Source organism: Sciurus vulgaris (genome assembly GCF_902686455.1).
Source record: "Sciurus vulgaris genome assembly, chromosome: 3".
In the NCBI taxonomy this organism is placed as follows: domain Eukaryota; kingdom Metazoa; phylum Chordata; class Mammalia; order Rodentia; family Sciuridae; genus Sciurus; species Sciurus vulgaris.
Window position 1 is genome coordinate 107600331 of NC_136463.1, and position 23819 is coordinate 107624149.

The window sequence follows — 23819 nt, forward strand, 5'->3', positions numbered from 1 at the left end:
ATGATGAGTGCTTGTTCTCATGTGTACATGACAATTCTCTGGCAAATCAGGAAATCTCAAGAGTAGGTGTGGATTGCCAGGTGCAGTCTGGGTGCATGCCTGTAATCCCAGCAAGTTGAAAGGCTGCAGCAGGAGGATCACAAGTTTGAGTCCACCCAGGGAAATTTAGTGAAACCCTGTCTCAAAATTAAAAATGAAGTGGATGATGTTATATAATGGGGTTGGAGGGTGGCGGGGGGGGGGGGTCCGTGAAAGAAGAATGGAGGAACTTTAGAGAAATGAGAGGGAGGAGGTGGAGTATGAAAAATTGTGGAATGAGACACACATTATTACCCTATGTACATGTATGATTACACGAGTGTTATGAATCTACGTCATGCACAACCATAGAAATGAAAAGATGTACCCCATTTGTGTACAATGAATCAAAATGCAGTCTGTAAAAATAAAAAAAAATATAAAAAATTTAAAAAAGGCTAGGGGTATAGCTCAGTGATAAGTACCCCTGAATTCAATTCCCAGTACTTAAAAAAAAAAAAAGTTAGATGGAGTGTGGACTGAGATCCTGGAAAATCTCTAAGCTTTCATTGTGGTTCTTTAAGATGTTTAGTTGAAGCTGCTTTATTCCTCTTTCCTCGATTCCCTGGAGTTTCTGGCCAGAAGGGGACAGAAACTGGAGTGATGTAACCCTGCCCGGTCCAGACACGTTCCGAATCTCTCATGCATACATCACAAAGTCTTGGGACCTTCAAGTATAAATCTTCTCTAGGAAAATAAAGTTCAGGGAATCTCTGTACTGAGCATTTCTGAGAGTTTCTTGCATGCAACAACATGATGTTTTGCCTCAGGCAAATACAACTTTATTACATTTTTTCTTATTCCTGGGATGGCATAATTGTACCTTAAAATAAGGTGGTTTGTCTGCAAAGGAGAATGATAGCAGATTTTGTAGCATTAGTTCTGTTCCAAGTAAGTGTTCACAATAAGCAAGTATTTAACTCCTTTGAGATTTTACTTTTTGGACTTTTCAATGAGGGGACATTTTCCTCTCATGTCCTCTTATGACATTTTTTGGAGATCTATTAATAAATGGAATTATATATTCATATTTCATGTAGTTTTCAAGAATATTCCAGAGGATAGATGTATTACATAAATAGCAGTTTCCTTGTATTTCAAACTATTATTGGTATGAGCCATTCAAATGGTTCATGAGCACAGTTACTTCAGAATAGATTCTTTTAGGGGGTTTGGGAGAAGTAGCTTAGTGACGAAGTGCATGCATAGTATGTGAGAAGCCTTGGGTTCAATTCCTAGCACCCTCCCCCCCCCCCCCCCCCCCCACACACACACACAAAGCTTTTAATTGTAGAAATGCTACTGTCATTTACAGATGAGAGGGCTTGGGTAAAGATGTTCATTTCCTAAAGGATAACCTGGCAGATTTGTTACTTTGAGAACAAAGTCTTCAGAAAATGAAATGAGCCTGGCCTTTGTCTTCAAAAATGGACTTAGATAAATGAATCATAGAAAATCATTATTTTAGAACTGGAAAAGAAGTTTTGCCCAATCCCTCATTTTACAGATGAAAAAAATTAAATCCCTGTGACAGTGAGTGAATTGCACAAAGTATATGGTTGGAGACACAGGTGCTTTGGCTCGAAGCTCTGGTCTTTCACCCTGGCAGCTCTTTCTATGAAGGAAATTAAGATAATCAGGATTCTGGGATCAAAGCAGTGAGGCTTGTCTATTGAGGGTAAAGGTGGTGGTACATTAATACAGTTGGGCATTCGAACTTGAGAAGTTGAAAGACTTTCCAATATTTTTGGGTCAGGGATGAGATTGTATTTGGTATGGTCCAACCCAAGATTTTGGCACTTCTTGACTGAAAATGGTGGAATGTGTTGTACCCAGGTTTTCTACAAACTGTTGAAAAACGTTTCTTCAGATATTTATGAAATAACTTGAAATTGACTGTCAAATATCAAAGCAAGACAATCATTTCCAGTACAAAGTTGGCAGAATAGAAGGCTCCTGGTTGGGTTGAAGCCAGTGTAATCTGCAAGCAATTGGAATGGTTTGTTGTTTAGGGTACTGTAGGTATGCTGGAAGAGTCTTAAATTTCTTCCACCTTCACCAGCTATAGTTATCCCTTGCCCACTATGTATATGAGACAAACTGAAAGCTTGGCATTAGCAGCAGAAAAATTCCTGGAGATGCCTTATGTTTTTGTGTATGCAACCTATTACTGGCATAAACTTACCTGGAAAATAAAACCACACACCGAGATTTTGACTTGTCTTCCCCATCCTGAACCCTTGGAACTGAACTTGACTCATTATGTAAACTATCTGGCTTGACCTCATTTGATTGGGAAATCTTATGAAGAAGTACTTAATAATGATGAGGCTAATAAAGCATTTCCATGAGGATTATTGGAAGGCATGGTGCTATATAAGGGATACATAGTTTTTTTCATACTCCTTAAAGTTAAATAATAGATAACCTGGTATCTGTTTGTCTTTTGAAAAGAGATCTTGATTCAAACTTTTGCCATTCCCCCTTTTAGTTATTTGACCTTAGATATTACATAAGCACTTATCATGTGAACTAAGTTAATGTATCTGTAAAATGAGTGTTTCCACTGGAGATATAGCTAAGTGGTAGAGGCCCTGCCTACCATGCCTGAAGCCCTGGGTTCAATCCCCAGCATTAAAACAAACAAACAAATAAACAAACAAATAAAATGAGTATACTAATACTTAGATCATGGGGATGTTCTGAGGGCTAAATGAGATAATTTATAAAAGGTCTGCTAGATATGTAGTAGTGACTCAATATGCGATAGATATTATTTATTGTTATGCTTGTGGCAAATAATATCTACTTACAATTCAACAATAGTATATAATACATCCCTAAGGAATTTCATGTGGAGAGTTATTCTGTCTAAAGTGACCCTGACACCTAGGAGATTGTGAAGATTGCAGTTCTTAGAAATTAAAAGGAGAAATTATATTTAAGATCTGCTTGTCCTGAAAAAATTATTCTTGGCACATGCTTGCACTTCAAGGTTAAAGTCTTGGGCTTTGCTGAGATAACATTCTAAGCTGCAGCTTTGTCAAGCAAAAGGTTCTGAGTTTTGATATAAGCCTAAAACTCTATAAATAGAGCAATCTTCTGAGAAAGAAAATTAATTTTCTTTGAGCCAAATTGAAATAAGACTTCACTCACTGTTAGGAGCTATCACAATAGAGAATTGGATTATGACTTATCCAAGCCCCTGAAATTACTTGAAATACCCTTGAAATGAACCAAGTACCCTTAGAACACACTGGCCAACAACATGAGCAGGCAGATGTCACGATGCTTCTGATGTCAGGGCGATAGGATTCAAGTGGTGCTGAGGGTGAGCTGGATAGATTTACTGGCTTTATTCTGTGGAACCAAGATGTAGGTGATCTCTCTGGCAGGTAATTTATTTTAGTAAAACTGCCTGTAATGATGGAAAATTACTTCTCACCCAGTGTACAAGGTCATATAAGTTCTGAAAGATGCTTCTTTCACTTTATCTTATGTGTAGCTAAGTGAATAGGCATGAGATTTCAAGAGGAATGTGATAAGTTGGCAAGGAGGGGAAGAGATTTGTACACAAGGGAGGGAGCTGAGGGACTGCTCAATGAATGTCTTTTCTCCTGGACTATCAGGCTTTTTTGTCAAACATGCTGAAGACAAAGAGTGACCAGGCCTCCTTTAAAAATGTGTTCACAATGTGAGTGGTGTGTGTGTGTATCAAACTACCTATGATTAATTCATTCCTACTTTTTTGGAAATCATCAAGATCATAATTGTTTTATCTTTTATTAAGCACTCTGTTAGGCATGTTGAATGTGCTGTTTCATTCATTTCTTTCCAAAATCTTATTGCTCTTTATCCATGAACCACTGTTTTATGGACAAGAATACTGACTGAAGGTCAGCTATTAAGTATCTTACTGAACTCCACTTGGAACCACTGAAATTTGAATGTAGATTTGCCCAGATCTAAGGCACATTATCCATCCTAGCAGTGTTCACCTTTTTCTTGGTATCGGGACCCTTTTATATTCTTTAATTTTTTGAACCCCAGTAAGCTTTTGTTGATATGAATTGCATCTATTAATAGCATATTTAGAAGTTAAAGCATAAATCTAAAATGTTTAATAAGATTTAATATTTAGTAAACATTGATTTAGATATATAAAGAATAAATATATGTGCATGAATATTAACATTTCATAAAATTATTTTCCAATTAAAAAATTAGCGACTAGTAGCTTTTTCCCTTAAACATTTTGCAAATCTCTTTAGTGTGTGAATAATAGAAAGAAGCTGGATTGTCCTGAGTGTACATTCATTGGGTTGTGAGGCATTGTTTTGGTTGATATATATGAAAAAAAATTTTTCCTTTCTTGTACACATACCTGGAAAAAGGAAGAGTTGTTAAATGCCTTTTTCGGGTAATTTGTATGTTTTAAAATAATACACCAAAATTCAACAAGTGGAAATTACTTCATAAAGGTAATGCTCTAGTATATTCAAATCCACTATGTGGTCTTGTACTTTGAATGAATTTTTTTTTTCCCATAAATCTGTGACATGGTGCCTTCTAGGGCTTCACACATTAAGTTAAGTTCTCTACCATTAAACTATATCCCCAGCCCCTTTTCTTTTCTCTTTAATTTTGAAGCAGGATCTTGCTAAGTTGTCCAGGCTGCCTCCAACTTGCTATCTTCCTAGCTTCTTTGTACCTGTGATTACAGGCATGCGCTACTGAACCCAACTTGTAACATGATTTGTTGACGTAATACATTGATCATTGGAAAGCATTGTTTCAGTGAGTTTATTTGGCTCTTTTAATTGTTGAAACATGTCATTTTATAATATTTAAAATATTTTTTAAAAAGTCACATTTGTCAATAATTACCAGTTTCATCAGAATATACTTTTAAACAATGGGAAACTATTGAACTGGTGGTGAATACAGGTTTTCCAAAAATTTTACTTTTACTGCAAAACTCAAATTTTGTCACTGATGACAAATATTGTCTGTTGTTTTCCCTAAAAAGACAGAGTTAATTCATTTACTTTTGAGTAAATAGTTTGTGAATACCCCAAACTCCATAGTTTGTCATTTACTTTTTTTTTAGGTATATCTTTTTGATTGTCAGTGGACACAATACCTTTATTTTATTTATTCATTTTTAAGTGGTGCGGGGGATGGAACCCAGTTCCTCACACATGCTAGGCAAGTGCTCTACCACTGAGTTACGCTCCCAGCTCTTTCAGGTACTTACACAAGTAAACTGGCACTTCATGAAAAAATGAGTGGCAAGTTCAGTTTGCAACTCAGATGACTGCCCAAGTGCTTTTCCTTGAACCAACAGAAGTACTTTACATGAACTTTCTGTTTTGTCACCACAAAATTTAAAAAGATGTACTCAAGGATCAAGCTTTAATAAAATTAGTAATTTGCATTGCTTTATTAAGGGTATTCTCAAGTGTCTCTCGCTCCCCACCCTTCCTGAATGCATGGGGTAGAGAATACAATAAATAGGTGTATTTTTTGGGGGTAGTAGTTTTATATTCTACTTCTTTTGTGTCATGAATGTTGGAATTAACAAAGTGAATAAAGACATACATCTTAATATTTTTGTGAAAATAGTTTTACCCTTATAATCATCCTGAGTGGGTTTCAGGGACCTCTTGTGGTGAGTGGGTTACACGTTAAGAATGAGTGGCCTAATGATCAGTGTTGGATCTGGATGGTTCTTATTTTTCTGTTGTTTTCCATGATTTTTTAGCTACTTCATTTCCTGCCATCTGTCTATAAGATCTCTCTTTAAAGGAGACTGGCAAAGGAAATTCATTATTTGTCTTTTTCTCTAGTACATTTTGTGTCTGCTTTGTTTGATCTTGGAAATTGAAAGCCAGGAGGGTCCCTTAAGACTTAATTTTCCATATGAGGATAATAAAGTCCTAAGATTTGGGGAGGCAGGGAGAACAAAGTTTTGAAATAAAGCTTTGAGCAATCTATAATAAAACAGTGACTGTTAGCATTTGCACTTATATCCCTTCTTTGAAGCCAGTTTTTCATTATCCCTTTCTCTCTCAGCTTCTAAGCATCTGATTTGGAATTTGCCTGAATTTAAATTTACAACATATGGTAATTACATTTGAATCTGTGAGGCACTTGCAAAGTAATGTGTGCTGTCAGAGTCAGAAATAATTTTACTTTCCAAAACCTGTAATCACCCAATTTGAAACTGTTTGCCTATTGGCAACATACAAAAAAGTGTGTGTAGCATGCATGGAGATGAAAATGGAAATACATTATTATGGGAGCCCTAAATATATGATATAGTCATTACATGATCAAATATGTAAATTTCCAAAATGAGGCATCCATATTCTTTGAATGCCTGTAGATTTAAGATTCTGCTTTAAAAGTTGTCCCTTTTCATCTTCACCTTTTTCCCCCTTTCTTACTCTTCAGTTTTTATGGAAGTTTGCTTTTGATGCTATTCTTTTCCATATAGATTAAGTCGATCAGGGAAGGGGCAGAGACTGAGGGGACGGGGAAGGAGGGAGGGCAGTCTCTCTCATAATCCATACCCTTCTTGCTAGAATGACTTTGCTAAGCTGATGTCATTGATGAGGGGGGAAAGGTTGCCAATCTTGTATGATATATATTTCCCTCTTTCCTATGTCACTTAGGGAGGATCTTGTAGCTTAGAAACACAGGTTTATTATTATTAAACCAGAAGTGGGACATGTTACGCTTTAGCTAGCTTTTTAGCAAGTAAACAACAGGCTCCTGTCTTTCACGTGGAAATTGTCTTTAGGCACTTTTACTCAATGTCACCATGTGGAGATGGGAACATCGATGAGCATGTTGAAGTGAAGTAAGTGAAACCAATTAATCTTTATTACTGCATCAAAATATGTACATATTTCCATGTTGAGTCAAGAAGACTGCTGTTCTGGCTTTGCAAGACTATTTACTACTTTTTTTTTGTTTGTTTGTTAACTTTTTCATGTCTGGGTCATTTTCCTCATGCCAAATTTGCAGAACATCCTAGGTGAGATGGAGGCATACTGGCGGTTGAGACAATGCAAGTACTGAGGGTACCGTGGAGGATCTGTACTTTTTGGAGGCAGTATCTACACATTCAACCAGAAGGAACTTCAATTACTGCTTTTCTCCACTTCTGAATTAGTGGGCAACTGAGATAAAATAGGTGAAAGTGAGACTGCCCTTGTAGTTATTTTTCATATTAAAATTGGTCCACCATAGACCAATGGACATTGTATACTCAAGAGTTCATAGGCTAGACTAAGGGAAAGGCCAAGGAGGAACTTAGGGCCCTGAATTTAATGAATGACTAGTTTTCTGATTTTGATGGAGAATTCTAGTTTTTAAACTTGCCAATCATAAAAAGGAAAAAAAAATATTTACTTTTACTCTTTCTAAGCTTCTAATTATCAGCATTTAAAATTGTTGAGTGTCTCCTGAAACCTAGCAGTGTAGGGAATATTTAAAATAAATGAAGTATCTAGAAGTGGATGCTTTGAGAACATGTATGTGGCTGTTTTGGAAACTTCAGCCTCAACCAGCAGGCAGGCTTGCTAGTTGCATTTAGGTCTTAAAACAAAGCTGCTTTGTGAGAACTAACAGATGCTGTTTTCTTTGCCAGTGTTGCTGCTCTGGGTTTTTCTTAAAGGTTGGATGCTTACACACAGCTGTGTGGAGTGCATACGTTTTATGGTAGCCTGTCTGAGGCACTTGGGGGATATACGAGTCAAGCTGTCTTAATTTCCCACCTTTCTGCCTCCTACAAGTACCTGTAGATCTGAGTTTGCATCATGGAGATGACAAGAACTTGGAGCAATAATAAACTTGATGCTTAGAAAAAAAATGAAGACACCACCACTACCGAAGGGGGGATAAAACACCAAAATTTTAAAAATGGGCATCCTGAGTTTATCAGATTTTTTTCTTTCTTTAAGACAAATAACTTCAGTAGTTGTTCATCTGTAAGGTCACATGGGAGGATTGTCCTACTATTTTAATAGCTGGTAAGACTGGCTTCCATGGTAGCCCTAGTGTTCATAGTTGGTCAGACTTTTTGGCACTGCATTTATGGAGGAGAGCAACCACTTCAGAATGCATTTGGCAAGTGTCCCACAAGTACCATTTTGGTGACAGTAGCTGGACTTTTTATTTATTATTTGTTGGAATTTCTTACTGAGTGAAGGTTTAATCAGGTACTACATGTTCTTTGAAGGTTAGTACACTGGAGGAAATCTGTAAAATGGGGTAACAGGTGTTTATCCTCAGTGTCTGAAGATGCCGTTTGACCATCTGATTGCAGTTGTTATGAAGATCAGATGAGGGCCCTGTGTTCAATCTCTAGCACCAAAAAAAAAAAAAAAAAAAAAAAACCAAACAAAAAAAAAACAAATGAAATGTGTACATTTTCATTAAATTGTTCAGCACCATTCAAATGTATGGTGGTATTTAAAAAAAAATCAATCTTTAAATAAAATTATTTGTCACATGTTGCCCTTGGTGATGGCTTGCGGTGCTTGCGGCCTTTTAAAAGGTTTTAACGTTCATGGAAAAAATTAAGCGAATCATTATTCCTATTGAATTTCCAGAAGCCCATAAACACTGGCCTCTCATTGGCTAGTTTAGTGGTTTCTACAGCTTGCTGTGCCAAGAAGGAGTTGAGAGTGGATTTGGAGCCTTGCCTGGATTTCAGTGGTTACGGCGTCATATCCCCGTCTGCTCATTCTCTGTGCAGTCTTGGCTCCTTCATCAAGCAGGCTGTGGATCAGTTGTGGTGGAAAAAGTACATTTAGCAAGTTCCTTTTTTAGAAAGTTCTTTTATAGGTTATCTTAAGCCTACTAAGCAGTAAAATGGAATGATGGCACACAGGCAGGTTTTGCTCCTTATTTTTGTGTGTGGAAATGTGGTTTTCTAGAAGCCCCTACCTCATGTGGGATAGCCTTGGTTTTCCTCTGAATTTTCTTTGAAGCATCATATGTTTCTGACAGAAAAGCAAAACTTTCCACTGTGTCCTTTTCACAGCAGATCATGTGATCAACCTCTTCAATGATATATATTTTTTTCTCTTCACCAGATGGGTCAGAGAGTTTTTGAATGAAGAAAACAAAGGCCTTGATGTCCTAGTAGAATATCTATCATTTGCACAGTATGCAGTAACGTAAGTAAAATTTGACTTGTTTACATAGGAATTTTATGTGGTCACAGAAAATGATGTTTAATGGTGAAATTATATACTACACTGAGGGCAGAAAACCAGAAAGAGATGTGAGGGTTTAAGGAGGTATGTTTTTGTTGAATAACTAAAAACAAATCACATAATTGATATTAGAAATACCTTTAAGGCAGAAATTTAAAAAGTCGAGTAAAAATCACCCTCCGAGGAATCCTTGCTTTCAAAAAGAAGTACTTTGTGGATGCTTGTGGTGCTGGGGATTGAACCCAGGGTCTCATGCATGCTAGACAGGCATTGTACCACGAAGCTTCGCCCTAGCCCAACAGAAGTACTTTGTTGATGGATGAAGTTGCAGATAGCTATATGGTAGAATGCTCTAGAAGTTACTGAAAGATGAATATGGTGTTTTGAGTGAATAAAGCAAGAAGCAGAAAAATGACTATGGTTTTTTAAAATTTAATTTGGGGGCTGGGGTTGTAGCTATGTGGTGGAGTGCTTGCCAAGCATGTGTGAAGCCCTGGGTTTGACTCTAACTCTTGGTACTACAAATAAATAAATTTAAAAAAATTCCACTGACAACTGAAAAAAAAAAAATCTTTTAAAAAATTGAACTTTGGAGTGTTGGGGATTGACTGTAGGGCCTCATGCATGCCAAGCACACGCTATACCACTGAGTGACTCCCACAACCTTTTTTTTTTCTTTTTTTGAAACTGGATAGAATTCACTGCTGAGCTACATCCCCAGCCTTTGGTTTATTTATTTCATCATTTTAATTTTGAGACAGGGTCTCACCAAGTTGCTCAGGTTGGTCTTAAACTTAAAATCCTCTAGCCTCAGCTTCTTATAGATGTGTGCCACCATGCCAAGTCCATCTTTTAATATTAAAAATGATGTAGTTGGGGATATAGCTCAGTGATAGAGCATTTGTCCAACATGCATAAGGCCTCAGGTTCAATGCCTAGCATGCCCCCCCACCAAAAAAAACCCCGAGATGTGTATATATATTTATTATGCTAGTAAATGCATAGAAAGTGATTGCAGAAATGACAGATAGTGGACCTAGAGGAAGGGGCCAAAAAAAAAAGAAGAAAGAAGGAAGACTTTTCCTTTTTACTTGATATGTAGTTGTACAGTTTTGATTTCTTGCCCAAAAGATGAAGGGGGTTAAAAAAAATACTGGGGCAGACCGTGAACCCTTGATGGTACTATTTCATAAATTCTCCCATTTTCTTGACTTCTGGAATGGTTTACAATAGGACCAAAATGTGGACAGTTGAAATACTTGCTTCACATTTTCTCCTTTAATCCAGACACAGTCCAGCATGCACAGGTTCAGTCTCATGCATACATACATTGAGGCAATAATACTGTATTTTTAATTTGACTGAAAGATGTTGCAGCCCAGGTGGTTCTTCCCCTGCCCCCACTGGTCTTTTAAAAGTGGTAACTTGTTTTTTTATATTGCCTCACTCTAAAAGAGTTCTAAGACCTAACCAGATGTTATCATATAATCCCTACCACTTCCCTGAGAATTTGTGAGAAGGGTATAATTATTCTCACCTTACAGAAGCAGAAACTAAAATGTTAACTGAAACTGGCTCCATGGGTTTCTGTTTTGTTACCTGTCATATATTAGATGGAATAAACTAAATAAAAGCCAGTGAACAAGTTTATATCTCCATGAGAAATTGTCCTCTGAAATATGATCCTGGTTTTTTATATCATGTTCTTTCAATGGATATTTCTTACCTATCTCTGTGACATCAAGATCTGCTAATCTTTTTTATGCCTCATATTATTTGATAAAGCAGAACAATAATCTCTTGAATATTTTGAAGTCTACAGTAATATTTATGGAATTGAGGGAGAGCTAAGAAAAATCAGGATAAGAATACCATGGTGTGTATTCTATGTTTGCTATAATGAATGCTTCACATACATGACAATGCTGCTTATAAACCAGATCTCCCAGATGTGCCCTCACAGAAGATGAATAAGCAAAGGTTGTGGTGCTGTGCTTGTAGTCTGCAGCCTGTGAAAGATCAAAACTCAGAGTTCTTGTTTCCTAATCTTGTACTTTTGATTTTGCTTGTTTTGGTGTTAGCTTTAAACTCTTAGCTTTAATTAGATAATAAATTCTACATATAATTGGTCTTTTGTATTAACGGACTAAAATGTTTCTTTCTGTTCCTTGATGTTTGTCAGTTTCCCAGCCTATAGAATGTGAGACAATAGGCTTAGATCCTATCTCTAAAATATAAGCATTCACTAGGTGTTTCCTTCTTCTGCCATCTGAGAGGTAGGGGTGAGCTGAGAGGACAGTATGTGTGGAGGCGGAGCTGGTGACTTAACTTGTTGATGCCATGAAATGATCTTGTGATCACCTCTTGATTTACCTCCTCCAATCTCAGTGATAGCCTTCTATTTTTAGTACTTAAAGTTTTCTTAGATTACCCTGTTCTGCCTTTTTTCTGTTCAGTATTTCTCTTGCTTCAAAAGACATGACATTTTCATCAGATAGATCTCTGCACTGGTGTTGTGCATCCATCTCTGCTGATCAGGCTTTAATAGGTGGAATAGTATCACCTAGTTTTCAGAAGACTATTTTAATAATACATTTTATTTTGGTAATCATATTTTTATTAAAAAAACCATCAATCATTTCCAATATGTATTATTTTTCTTTTGCAAGATCTTCTAAAATCTTCCAGAGGGTATTAATTATAGCTCCCTTATGTTCTACTGCCCAATCAGGTGTTGTGGAATTGTAGGTAGAAGTAGTTAATAAAATAATTTTTGCTGCTGTTTTAGTTTTGAGAAAGGAGAGCTAATGATTTTATGAGGGGAAAAAAGATTCATGGAACACTAAGGCCTGTCTGTTTAAAGACTTTGTTCCTAAAACTATACAAGAATGAGCAACTTAACTTGCCATTTATTCTAACATGGTTAGCATGAGTAATAACCTCAAAAAATGTCAGAAAAACAACAGTCTTGCTTTTAAAAGTACCACATTGGGAAAAGATTCCAAATCAAAGCAAATCCATAACTTCACTAGTAATGTATCACATATGGTTGGGAAAGTATACTTGCCAACACACTAGGAGAGAATGCTCAGTGAAAATTGATGGGTAGGAATAAATTAGCATAAGCCTAACATATTGACTTGTTAAAGCAAAATGAAGACAGCTGTAAGATCTGCCCCCCCCCCCACCATAGCATTGTTAGCAATTGGTAAGCTAACAAGCCCTATAGTAAAATACAAATAATACATCACTAACTTTTTGTTTGTTCCATGATTCTCTTGCCAGGCATAGTATTTGTCATCTGTGCTTTCAAAGCTAATACTAAGTCTATGGAAATTCTTTTGTATTTCCTTTTTAGTTTTGTCTGCAGATACATACTGAGATGTAGATGCATTGCAGAGATAGCAAATTGTGTACACCTATGTATGTGTGTGAAAGTGAATTCTTAAGTCTTCAGTGGCATTCCTCTTTTGTTTTAGTTTTGACTTTGAAAGTGTGGAAAGTACCGTGGAGAGTTCAGTGGACAAATCCAAGCCCTGGAGTAGGTCCATCGAGGACCTGCACAGAGGGAGCAACCTGCCCTCACCTGTGGGCAACAGTGTATCCCGTTCTGGAAGACATTCCGCATTGCGGTAAGTGCCTTTCACGAGGAAGCAACTTTGGTAGATGCCCAGGTGAAGCAGGGTCCTTCCCTCCTCTGCCTCTCCAGGGCAGTGGTACACTGCTCAGATTGTATCATAGTGATACAGTGCATCTCGCCATATAGCACTTGCATTTCCAGTGATGATAAATGAAAGTTTCTTTAGGAGTTCATGGGATCTTCTTTGGTCTGTACTCTATAGCACTAAATATCTTCCTGGAAGTATCATATCTTGATTGAGCATAGAAAGTGAAAAAATTTTGCTGCCAAATAATAAGAGAGAGTAGTTTTATAGCAGGTAAGTTTCTGAAACTGGGTGGATGTTGACATTGTAATGTAGGCACTGTTTCCAGGGTAGAGGCAGCACTTTGAGGTCTGAGCATCTAAAGATTCCTTTGTTGCTCTTCATAACCTTCTGGGGCTCTGTTTCCTCCCCTGGTAGCTCAGATCTGTGTTCTATGGGATGTGTTCTAGTCACAGGTGCAGGATGCTGGAGTGATTTTGGTTTTCTTCTTTAGATGTGTAGGCAGTGTTCCTTTGGTTAGATGTGCTTCAGTTGTCAACTTACATTTCCTCCTAAAGATTTTCTCCTAAATCCTTCCTTGCTGAAATACAACCATGCTGAGGGAGCACTGGTGCCGACCACCTATACATGTTACTGGTATAATGTCACTGAGCTTGTTCATTCACTAATACTCATGATCATTCACTAATTGAAAAATATTTTTGAGCTTCTGTAATTTGCCAGACACTGCAGAGTTAATTGTGCATTGAGAGTCAATCAACACGCCTGCCTGTGAAGATAGAGAAATCATCTAGAGCAAGTTCGTGAAGGTTTCTATGGTCCATGAATTTTATAAAAAAATTTATTAATAAGACCCTTACTCCCAAACATTGTTTATTCTTCGTAGTTGGGAAATTGACTATCACTTATTTTAGGCATGATGTGGCAAAGGGACATTAATTCTCTAAGGATTTAACATCAGTGTGATTTTGGGGTCATTTTAGTAGAATCTGAGTGACATATTACACTCAATGATAATGAGACTTACATACCTTTCATATTTGGTTGCCTTTTAATTAACTTGACCTTTTGACTTGGGTTTTGATTATAGAAAGTTAAAATCTCCACAATGAAATTCAGTTCTGCTGAAGGATTTGATGTTTGATCTTGATGGCTCCAATAAACCATTTGAAATTTTCCTGTTAAGAAATGCCAAAAATGCCAATAAGTTTAATGTGAATTGATTAAAAAAATTATTAAAGAGCAGTGTTTCAATTCACCTCCTGGTATTTGCAGTGGGCCAAGGGCAGTATAACCTGCTATTCTGCATCAATTTCAAATGTGGGCAGAAGAATATACAGGCTGATTTGGAAGTTAAAGAAAGGCCAACTGTGCCTAAAGAATTTCATAAGCACCTTGGTACTGAAATGGAAATTCTTACCACTAGTTTAATTGTAATTATATGTAAGGGGTTTAATTTGCAAAGAATGTTTTAATTTGGTTTTCTATCATTCCTTACTTAGAAAATATCATATACTGGCCAGCTCCCACCCTAACAAGGATTCATTTTTCTAATTAATAATAAGCCATTAAAAATGTTTTTATGAAGACTTGTCCTTAAAAACACATAATTTCCAGTAGAATGGAAGAATCAGGAAAATAAAGGAAATGTCCCAGGCCCAAGTAGGGATGTGACCTGGAACCTGGAAGGTTGGGTACAGGGACATCAAAACCCAGCCTGAGCTGCTCAAGGTATATCCTGCTACCATTCGTTTTTGGAAATATAGACCCAAAGTATGGAACTAGACATGGTAGAAATTCTATCTGGAGAAATACAAGAAATACATGACTTTTCTGGTTGGCAAGTGTGCTGGAAGATGATCATCTAAGAAACCAACATCATGTTCTTCAGTTTTCTTTCAATAGATACAAGTCCAGGAAAGAAATTCATTGAATTTCATTGAACTCTGTTTCATCATATCTAGTAACTCAGGAAGTGAACATGGCAGTAGTTTTCCTGCCACTTACTGACTGGGAGCTTAGATTTTTGTTTCTTTTTAAACAGTGCATGATAGTTCATCTTTTGTGGTTCATGGATTTGTGCCTGGGGTCATTGGATATTGTCTGTGACTTACGGAAACAACAGTCAGATAGATGAACATGGTGCATGTTGCTTTTCATATACCCAAAGATTGTTTACATTTTTTCTCTCTTCCTCCTCCTCTCTTCCCTTTCGTCCTCTGCTCCCCATACTGCCTTCACATTTTGGCTTTCTTTTCCTCTTCCTCTTTCATTCTTCCATCTCATTTCTGATTGTCTTCTCAACTTTGTCCTTTCTTGTCCTGCTCTCTCCTCATCCTCTGGTTCTGTTCATCTCTTACACCACCGCCAGATTGGTTTCTCTGCCTGAGTATCTTCAGTTCCAATGCCACCAGAGCTGCTTCTCCCCCTGTTGCCTCTGGAGCAGCTTCAGTTTATACACTGATGATGAGGCTTCAAACCGGAAAACCTCGTAAGTCATGGGTGAAAGCGACACCCCAGAGAACAGATAGTGCATGGGGGCAGTTTCCCACGACTGCTCCCCATGTTATAATATGATAACCTATGGCTTAGCCCTATGCACTGTCTTGGGATAAAGCCCACTGCCTGGTAGAGATACACATTCTGTTATCATATTATGATTCCTCATTTTAAGAATTTGAAACTTTAAGGTCTATTGCATTTTTATTAACGGGAATTTTTTTTTTTTTTAAGGAATGTTCATGTTCTGTAGAGATGATTTATTCTGGTAACTTCGTTTAATCTGTAAATGTCTCTATATCCAAATACAAATTTCAGTCCTCTCTTCCTAATCCCCAGACAATAACAAATGTGCTGTAATCTTATCCAATATCAGTTTACAAAAAGGATTGGTTAAATTTATAATACATAGTGGAAATTTAAAACACTTCATAAGTGAGGTTTAATTAAAGAATAAAGGGAAAATGCTCTAAAGCATGCTTTTTGAATAAACTATTAGCACATGGTCTCCTTCTTGTATTCAGACTTCTAGCTATTTAGAATTGATTATTAAACACATACCTTGAGTTGTATCACCTATTGAATTTTGTGTTATCATATATTTGACAGCTTGACTACAAAGAAAAGGTTGATATTGATGCAGTAGAAACTGGTTTGTACTGTCTCCAGATCCTGGTTAAGATAGATTTCTGCCAATGTGACCATAGACCTAGCTAAATTAACACATATGTGCACCATAAATCTATGAAGACCAAGGCTGTATTATTTCAGATGTAAGAGAAAGTAGCTTCTAATTTTTTAGACTATGAAGGTGGATACCATTAAACTTGAAATGACATAGTGAGTAAATGCTCTGAGTTTATAAGGGGGGTGGGGTATTAACTTGGGACCTGGAGGAAGGGACAGATACAAACTGGGTCTTTTGATGATGGCTGGGGTTGGTGGTCAGAGTGAGGCAAGCCTGCTCCAGGTGGAGGTTAGGCAAAAGAGCATGAGATGAGTAAAACCTTTATCAGAGATGAAGCATGTTTAGGAAAGAAGGAGGATCCTGTCCCTTTTGGGGACAAGCTGTGTGATGTGATGGAGGTGGAAGGACATGACATGGAGAAATGGGTTCATAGACTGCAGAACTGGAAAGGCCTAGGTCATCCTGGCTGACCATTCCCACTGGGGTGAAGAAGCCCAAATTCGCATTGCCTTTCATGTGTTAACCATGACTGATATTTCTTCTTAAACTCCCCCACGTGAAAATTTAAAATATTTTTAAATGGCAGAAAGATATAGATGTCATCAATATGATTTTTACTGAGGAGAAAACTATTGAATGACCACTGTGTGCCAGGCACTTTGGTAAGAGCATCCTGTGATTTCTTTCTCTAGGCCTCTTGGAGGTAGCTACTGTTAGCTCCAGTGGATCAAACAGTAAGTGAAGGAGATAGAATTTGAATAACGGAGTCCTGATGTCAGTTCTCCCACTATGCTATCCTGCTCGCTTATTCATAGGAGCACCCTCTGCCCTAAAGTAAATATCCTGTTTGCTCATGTGTGGATAATCCCAGGAAGTCATTCTCCTTGGGCTCTGTCCAGGTGGCCTAGGGGAGCATAGGCTTTGCCCTGTGACATACAGTCCCTTTCCACAACACTAGAGAAGAATCTGAGCCTTGAGTCTGGACCTACATATTCATACAACTTGTCAGTCTCTTGTGAACAATGACTAAGGAGACAAACTGCACAGGAAAAGACAAATAAGTGTATACTCTTTTATCAATGTGTCCACATATTCTCGCATAGGTTGTTCCCTAAGAGGGGGCCTTTGGTTGCTAAGTCCTGGGCCCATAGTACCCTGCAGGAGAAGCTTTGGCTACCCCTTTGTAGAAGTTGTGTCTTTTGCTAGTTCACACAGGTGTCATATGAACTAGTGTAGACCCTCACTAGTATGCTAGGATATTTTATAGTATTCAAAAATAAAGTCTTGTGTAAATGTGAGAAATATTTCCTAAATAGATGATAGGACTAGGAAAAAAGTTCTCCATGTCTACAATTTTGGCTTTACCTGTTTGCAAATGTGGAGATATCAAAAGGAAAGTTTAGTAAATGAAATTGTGACTTTTTATGGAAGGAGATTATGTGTAAGCTTTTTACATTTTTGTTTCTGACATATATCAGATAGGAAAAAGCCAGGCATATGGGGTCTGGTGACTTCATTGAGTGTAAGAGGAAAAGATTGCCAAGGTCACTGAGGCTTGGACCTGAGTAAATGGCTTCCTGAAATTTAGAATGTCCAGAAAAGGCCAAAGAAGACAATATTCAAAAACTGACTTGGTGGTCAAAGAGGTAAAGCAAAGAAGAAAGTTTTGCATATAATTGATTAGAAGAGAAATAGAAATACTAATACAGATAGAAAAATTGGAAACTGGAAGGAACCTCGGGTGTTGCTTAGGTCAAGCTCTCTTTTTGTTAATGAGGCCTAACTCCTAGGATTTTTCTCCAGGGTGTTACCTGCTTCCTGAAAATCTGTCTCCATGTTTAGGCTAATGGCACATATGGTTTATTGACATTTATTGCAGTTAACACTTTTCTTCACCCCAGAGTATTTTCATGATTTCTGTACAGTCATCCTATTAAAGAATATGGGAATACCAACTCTTAACAAGTTTGCTTTATAAAAAGTTATTTTAGAAGAATTAATCTCTTTGAAGCTCTTCCAAGTTTTATTTCAGCAAGCAGCATTTTATTTTCAATTTTAATCTTTGGGGAAAATATTACCTAAACTCTTAATTTCAACCATTATAGTAACACATAAAAAGATCTTTGAATTATATAGTTAAAAACTCAAAGTTGAAGCACTTTTTATCATGATTTACTACAACCAGGAAGTTGAACTCAGTTTTGTCCTTTTTCCAATTTACATAAGTTAAGAATATGAGTTTTGAGATGATCATCATCTCCTTCCCTGTCCTCTTCTCTCCTCCCTAAATCCCATAGAATTTTCTCTGATTTTGTGGTCTTCATCATTAAGAGTTGTCACCTATGTTTTATTTTGCATGTTTCTTCTTGTCTCCCTTTATTTAAAAGTTTTTGTCTGAAAGGATATTTACTGAAGTATTTGACTTAAAAGGAAAAAAGGTATAAAGAAAAATACTTTAAAAATATTATTCTCCAGGTTTGAATTTCCTGTCACCCAATAACTGTCAGTGAAGTAACATTCTCAGCACCTAATTTGAAAGAAGAGAAAATACTGTAATAGAGTAGAAAAATAAGGAATAGCAAGGAGATTGTCATTATAGGAAACATCTGAATGTTATTTCTGAGGGGGAAGAAAGGTTGGAGATGATCCTTAAACTGATAAGTGTGGATTTGAAGATTCAGGTGGAAACTGCAGTAATCATCTAAAAAAATGAAGTCTTTCTATAGAAATCTTCATGCTAAGTGAAATAAGGCAGACTCAAAAATACAAGTATCACATGTTTTCTCATGTGTGGACTCTAAGAGAAAAAACAAAAAGACCTCATGAAAGTAGAAGGGAGGACTGTCAGGAGAGGGAGTGGGCAGGAGAGTAAGAGAGGGTAATGGGGTGGGTGGATAAGATCAAGGTATGTTATATGCATGAATGAAATGCTACAAAGAGCGCATCTTATAAAACTAATATGCACAAATAGTTATAATTAAAAATGACTGTGCATGCTGAAAAATAAAAAAAAAAAAAGAAATCTTTCTAAATTTGGCAGACCTTTTAAAAATAATCTGACTAGAAACTTTCCATTTTTCTTTATAGTACATTTGCAATCAGAAACAATCAGAATGTTTTATAGTTGAGTTTTAGAGTTTTGTATTTTTTGTTTATTTGAAGTTGTTAACTTGGGTTAAAAGGTATATTCCAGTTGAGTGCAGTAGTGCATACCTATAATCCCAGCAACTTTGGAGACTTGAGGTAGGAGGATCACAAGTTTGAGTCAGGCTAGGCAACTTAGTGAGACTTTGTCTCAAAAAAAAAAAAAAAAAAAAGGGGTGGAGGGACATGTGGCTGGAGATGGAGATGTGGCTCATTGGTAGAGCATCCCTGGATGCAATATCTAGTACTGGGTGTGGGGAGTACATTCCAGTTTTCAGTTGGGAACTTGTTTTAATGACCCTACTAGCAAAAATGGTGATAATTTAATTATTTAGCTTGTGTGTGCACAATATTGGTGAATTTGTGAAACATTTCCCACTGTGAGGAAGCTTGACTTCACTAGTTCCATATTTTCAGTGGGTCTTTTTCTAATCAAAAATTCATTGAGAGACCATGGAAATGGAAAAGCAGGTCACCTGGTCAATGCATTGATGGAAATGTGTCTCGTGATCCTTAAATTGTGGACATGATGGGTCCTAGGACCTGCCTCACATGTTGTGAGATTAAATTTATAATTTCTTTAAAGAGCCTGGCACAATAGTGTTCAATAAATGTTATACTATACAGGATCAAGAAAAACACTGAAGTTGATTGAGCAGATTCCTACATCTGTGTTCTAGTTTGTTCATGGACAAGATTGACTATGTACTTAATATGTGAAGGGTACTTTTCTAAGTGCTAGGGATACAGAAAGATATGCTGAGTCATATATTTTTTATTGTTTGGTGGCAGGTAAGGGACTTTTTCATATTACATCATTATATCTTTCTGAAATTTTTGAGAGTTAGTCAAGAGTTTTAGACCCAGTTTACAGTTGAGGAATTTGGGACTCTGAGAAGGTGTGAATCGCTGATAAGTTCAATAGCCAGGATTTATAAACGAGGTCTTTCTGACTTTTCTCTCTTTATCTGCAATTTGAGAAAAAGTATATACTAAATGTTAAATATCATATATAAATATGCCTCGCTAATGATGTAGAAATTTAGAGGTTGGGTGAACAGTGAAACCTGTGGAGAGATTGATGAGACGGGTGTGGATGTGAAATGAGATGTACGACTTGGAGAGTGATTGGGAAAGTAGTGGTTGGGTGGGAAGACTGAATGTGAGTGGTTCCTTTAGTAAACAATGTATGGACGAGTCTGGCTGGGAGTAGTGTGGAGCAGTAGATGTAATAATTGGAAGACCAGGCTATGAAATTGTCATTGTTCCTTATTGGCAATGATTTAGAAAGTTTATGAAAAGAGGAAATAATTTAGGATGAACATGGAAATATTTTAATTTTAAGGTCATAGGATTGATTCCTTGGATGATTTTTGTATAGGGATAGATCATGCTTAATTAGTTACCCAGTAGTAAACACCTTTATAAAAGTATTTGTCAAAGGGGAAGAATCAGAAAATTCAGATTAATAGTGACTCTTCCTTCACATGATGACTTGGCAGCCTATTCTTTCACCTAATCCATTTTTAAAAAGCATGTACCTTTGAGACCTTTGTTTACAGAGTATTCTAGCAGTTATCTGGTTCTCTAGTGGGAAATCTAGATAAACAGAAAATTTTCATACTTGAAACAAAAGTTCATTAGAATTGTGTTTCTCCCCTCTTCCCTCTTTACCTGTCTCATTCTGTTTCTCTCCACCCCCACTTTGAACTCTTCGGATCGAACTTTTTCAACTGTGTTTCTTTTGGCTGTAAGGACAGTCAGAAAAATACTTGGCTCATTTTTAAGCATCATATATTTTATGAGTTTAATTGACAGAAAAAATATGCCCAAGTGATGTCATGTCTGAAGGATAAGTGAGGGGAAACCTAAAACCTCAAATCTTGGTGAAAGTACCGTTAGCCCAGACCTTGGAACCATAAATGCCTAGTTCAGTTCTGCCAAATTATGTGACATGCCCCATTGGTGTTGCCTTCCAGTTGGATTGAACTCTTACATCAGCTTCCAAGGGAGTTCTAATTACTATATTTATAGGTAGAAATTAGTTAATTATCTGAATAGTTTGAAAGACTGAAAATACTTTTGCAAGGGGGGCTCATTTACCATTATGACCTAGATAATATGAATCTCACAAATGTTGGCATGTAAGTTCTGTAGAAGGCTTTTGAAAACTTTTTTTTTTTTTGCCAGACTCTGGGAGAGCATTATTAGGTGAGTTCAGGAAACATTTATTCAAGGTTCTGCAGTAATATGTAGTCTTTGGACAGTAGAAGTACAGAGGGAGAGACAGATGTGTACATAAGTCCATACTAGAACCTGCCTAACTGCCTACAAAAACGTGGTGTTTCTGAGGCAGTAGATGGATAATCAGACTTAGGTCATCTGTTGCTGAAGAATGGCTTCCATTTTTTGGTGTTTACTAAGTGCTTGGGGCTTTATAGACATAGATCTCTGAACAAAACCAGTGTTTCTTACCTAGCTTTTTGCTCAGAAGGTCTTTCTACCATGCTCCCAGATTATCATATGTGCACTATTTATCACTTTGGCTTGTGTTTATCATCAGTGTTCTTTATATTCCTAAACATGAGGGAGCAGCTGAAAATTATTGTAACTTCCTTTGTTGGATTGCATTTTGATTGGTAGAGGTTTAAGGACAAGACATGGCTGTAACCGAATTTTTTTTTTTTTATTTATTCATTTATTTTTTAAAATTATTTTTCCTATCCCCACCACCCCACACCTCCCCTCACTTCCTTCTGCATAATCCAAAGTTCCTTCATTGAAACCCTGACCATCCCCCACTATGAATCAGCATCTGCTTATCAGAGAAAACATTTGAACTTTGGTTCTTTTGGGATTGGCTTATTTCACTTAGCATGATATTCTCTAGTTTTATCCATTTACCAGCAAATGCCTTAATTTCATTCTTCTTTAAAGCTGAGTAATATTCCATTGTGTGTATGTACCACTGTTACTGTTTATTTATCCATTCATCCGTTGAAGGGCATCTAGGTTGGGTCCATAGTTTAGCTATTGCGAATTGAGCTCCTGTAAACATTGAGGTGGCTGTGTCACTAGAGTATGCTGATTTTAAGTCCTTTGGGTATAAACTGAGGAGTGGGATAGCGGGGTCAAATGGTGTTTCCTTTCCAAGTTTTGTAAGGAATCTCCTTACTGCTTTTCATAGTGGTTGCACCAATCTGCAGTCCCACCAGCAATGTATGAGTGTATTTTTTTCCCCACATCCTCACCAACACTTATTATTTATTGCTTGTATTCTTGATAATTGCCATTCTGACTGGAGTGAGATCTAACCAGAAATTTAACAAGCATATGTGTAATTCAGGCTATGAGCCTGTACGTGGCAAGAGACATTTCTGTGTATCTAATTCCTAGCTGTGAACTCAAACACTCCATAGAGGCTGCTTTTGAATTGTGTTTCCAGGTTGTTTGAATTTTGCTGATTGGAACATCCAGACCTTGTGAAGAGATGGAGTGGATTGAAAAGACAAAGTTGAATTGGTCTATTTTTGGTCCTTTTTGAAAGCCATTTATCAGACTCTGTGTCTGACCTAGCATTTTTGTGACTCCTGGATAGTATGCTAAGCTTGACAGAGTCTTCGCCTCTCCCAACCTTAAGGCTGGTCATAAGATGAACTGGCATCTGAATCCTGTAGGAATGTTCCCTGTTGTATTGAGAGCAACATGTGAATCTTGTGTAAGATTTTCCCACTGTTTTGTGGTTTATTTACCTGATGACCCTGCCTACTCTTTTTGACGTATGAGAGTCTTCTGTAGCCTCTTCATGAGAGAACCATGTCCTTTAAGAGCTCATATTGTTAACTTGAGATTGTGTTCCTGAGGCATGGTCATTTGTGTTGACTCAGAATAAACCATTTTTTTGATTCCTTAAATCAGTTATTATTTTCCATCGATAGATTTAAGCAAATTCAAAAGAGCTGTGACTCTGGGTTTTCTTGACTTGTCTGGACTTCTTTTTGCCTTCTTGAGTCAAAAATTTAGGTTTTGCTTGCCTGGTGGGAGCTCAACCCAAAAATCCAAAACAATGAAACCCTGAATCTCAGTGAGAACAGCAGGCTTTATGGCATTTAGACTTGCCATATTCCCATCCCTCTCAAAGCAGAAGTACCTTCCATCCTTGCAGCATGTGCTGCTGCCACTATGTGCTTCTGGCAAATTTATTGTCAACCCTGAAGTACCTGGTGCAGGTGGCAGATGCCACCATAGTGGTAAATGGGAAATATTCTATATGGGCTCTAGAAGAGATATTTACAAAAATTACTTTATCTTATGCCTAATCATTTGCACTGACATCACTTTTTCATTAATTATTACTTCACATCCAGTTAACTACTGTGTGTGAAGTAGTTATATGTATGTGCATGCCAAAATGTTCAAAACTAAGTGATTAGAGCAGTTTCACTTTGGTTTTCTTCTTCAATCAGTTTTACAATGTTTCCATATTCAAAAGTCTTTGTGAATTCTAAATGGCAG

General features: G+C 37.1%; 1 protein-coding gene across 1 annotated transcript in view; it reads left to right on the forward strand.

The window, feature by feature from the left end:
* FMNL2 (formin like 2) overlaps positions 1–23819 on the forward strand; it is a 289840-nt gene that overhangs the window by 194561 nt on the left and 71460 nt on the right. The window contains 2 exon segments of the mRNA XM_079133275.1: positions 9186–9269; positions 12788–12940. Of these exon segments, the coding sequence (XP_078989401.1) occupies positions 9186–9269; positions 12788–12940 (237 nt within the window).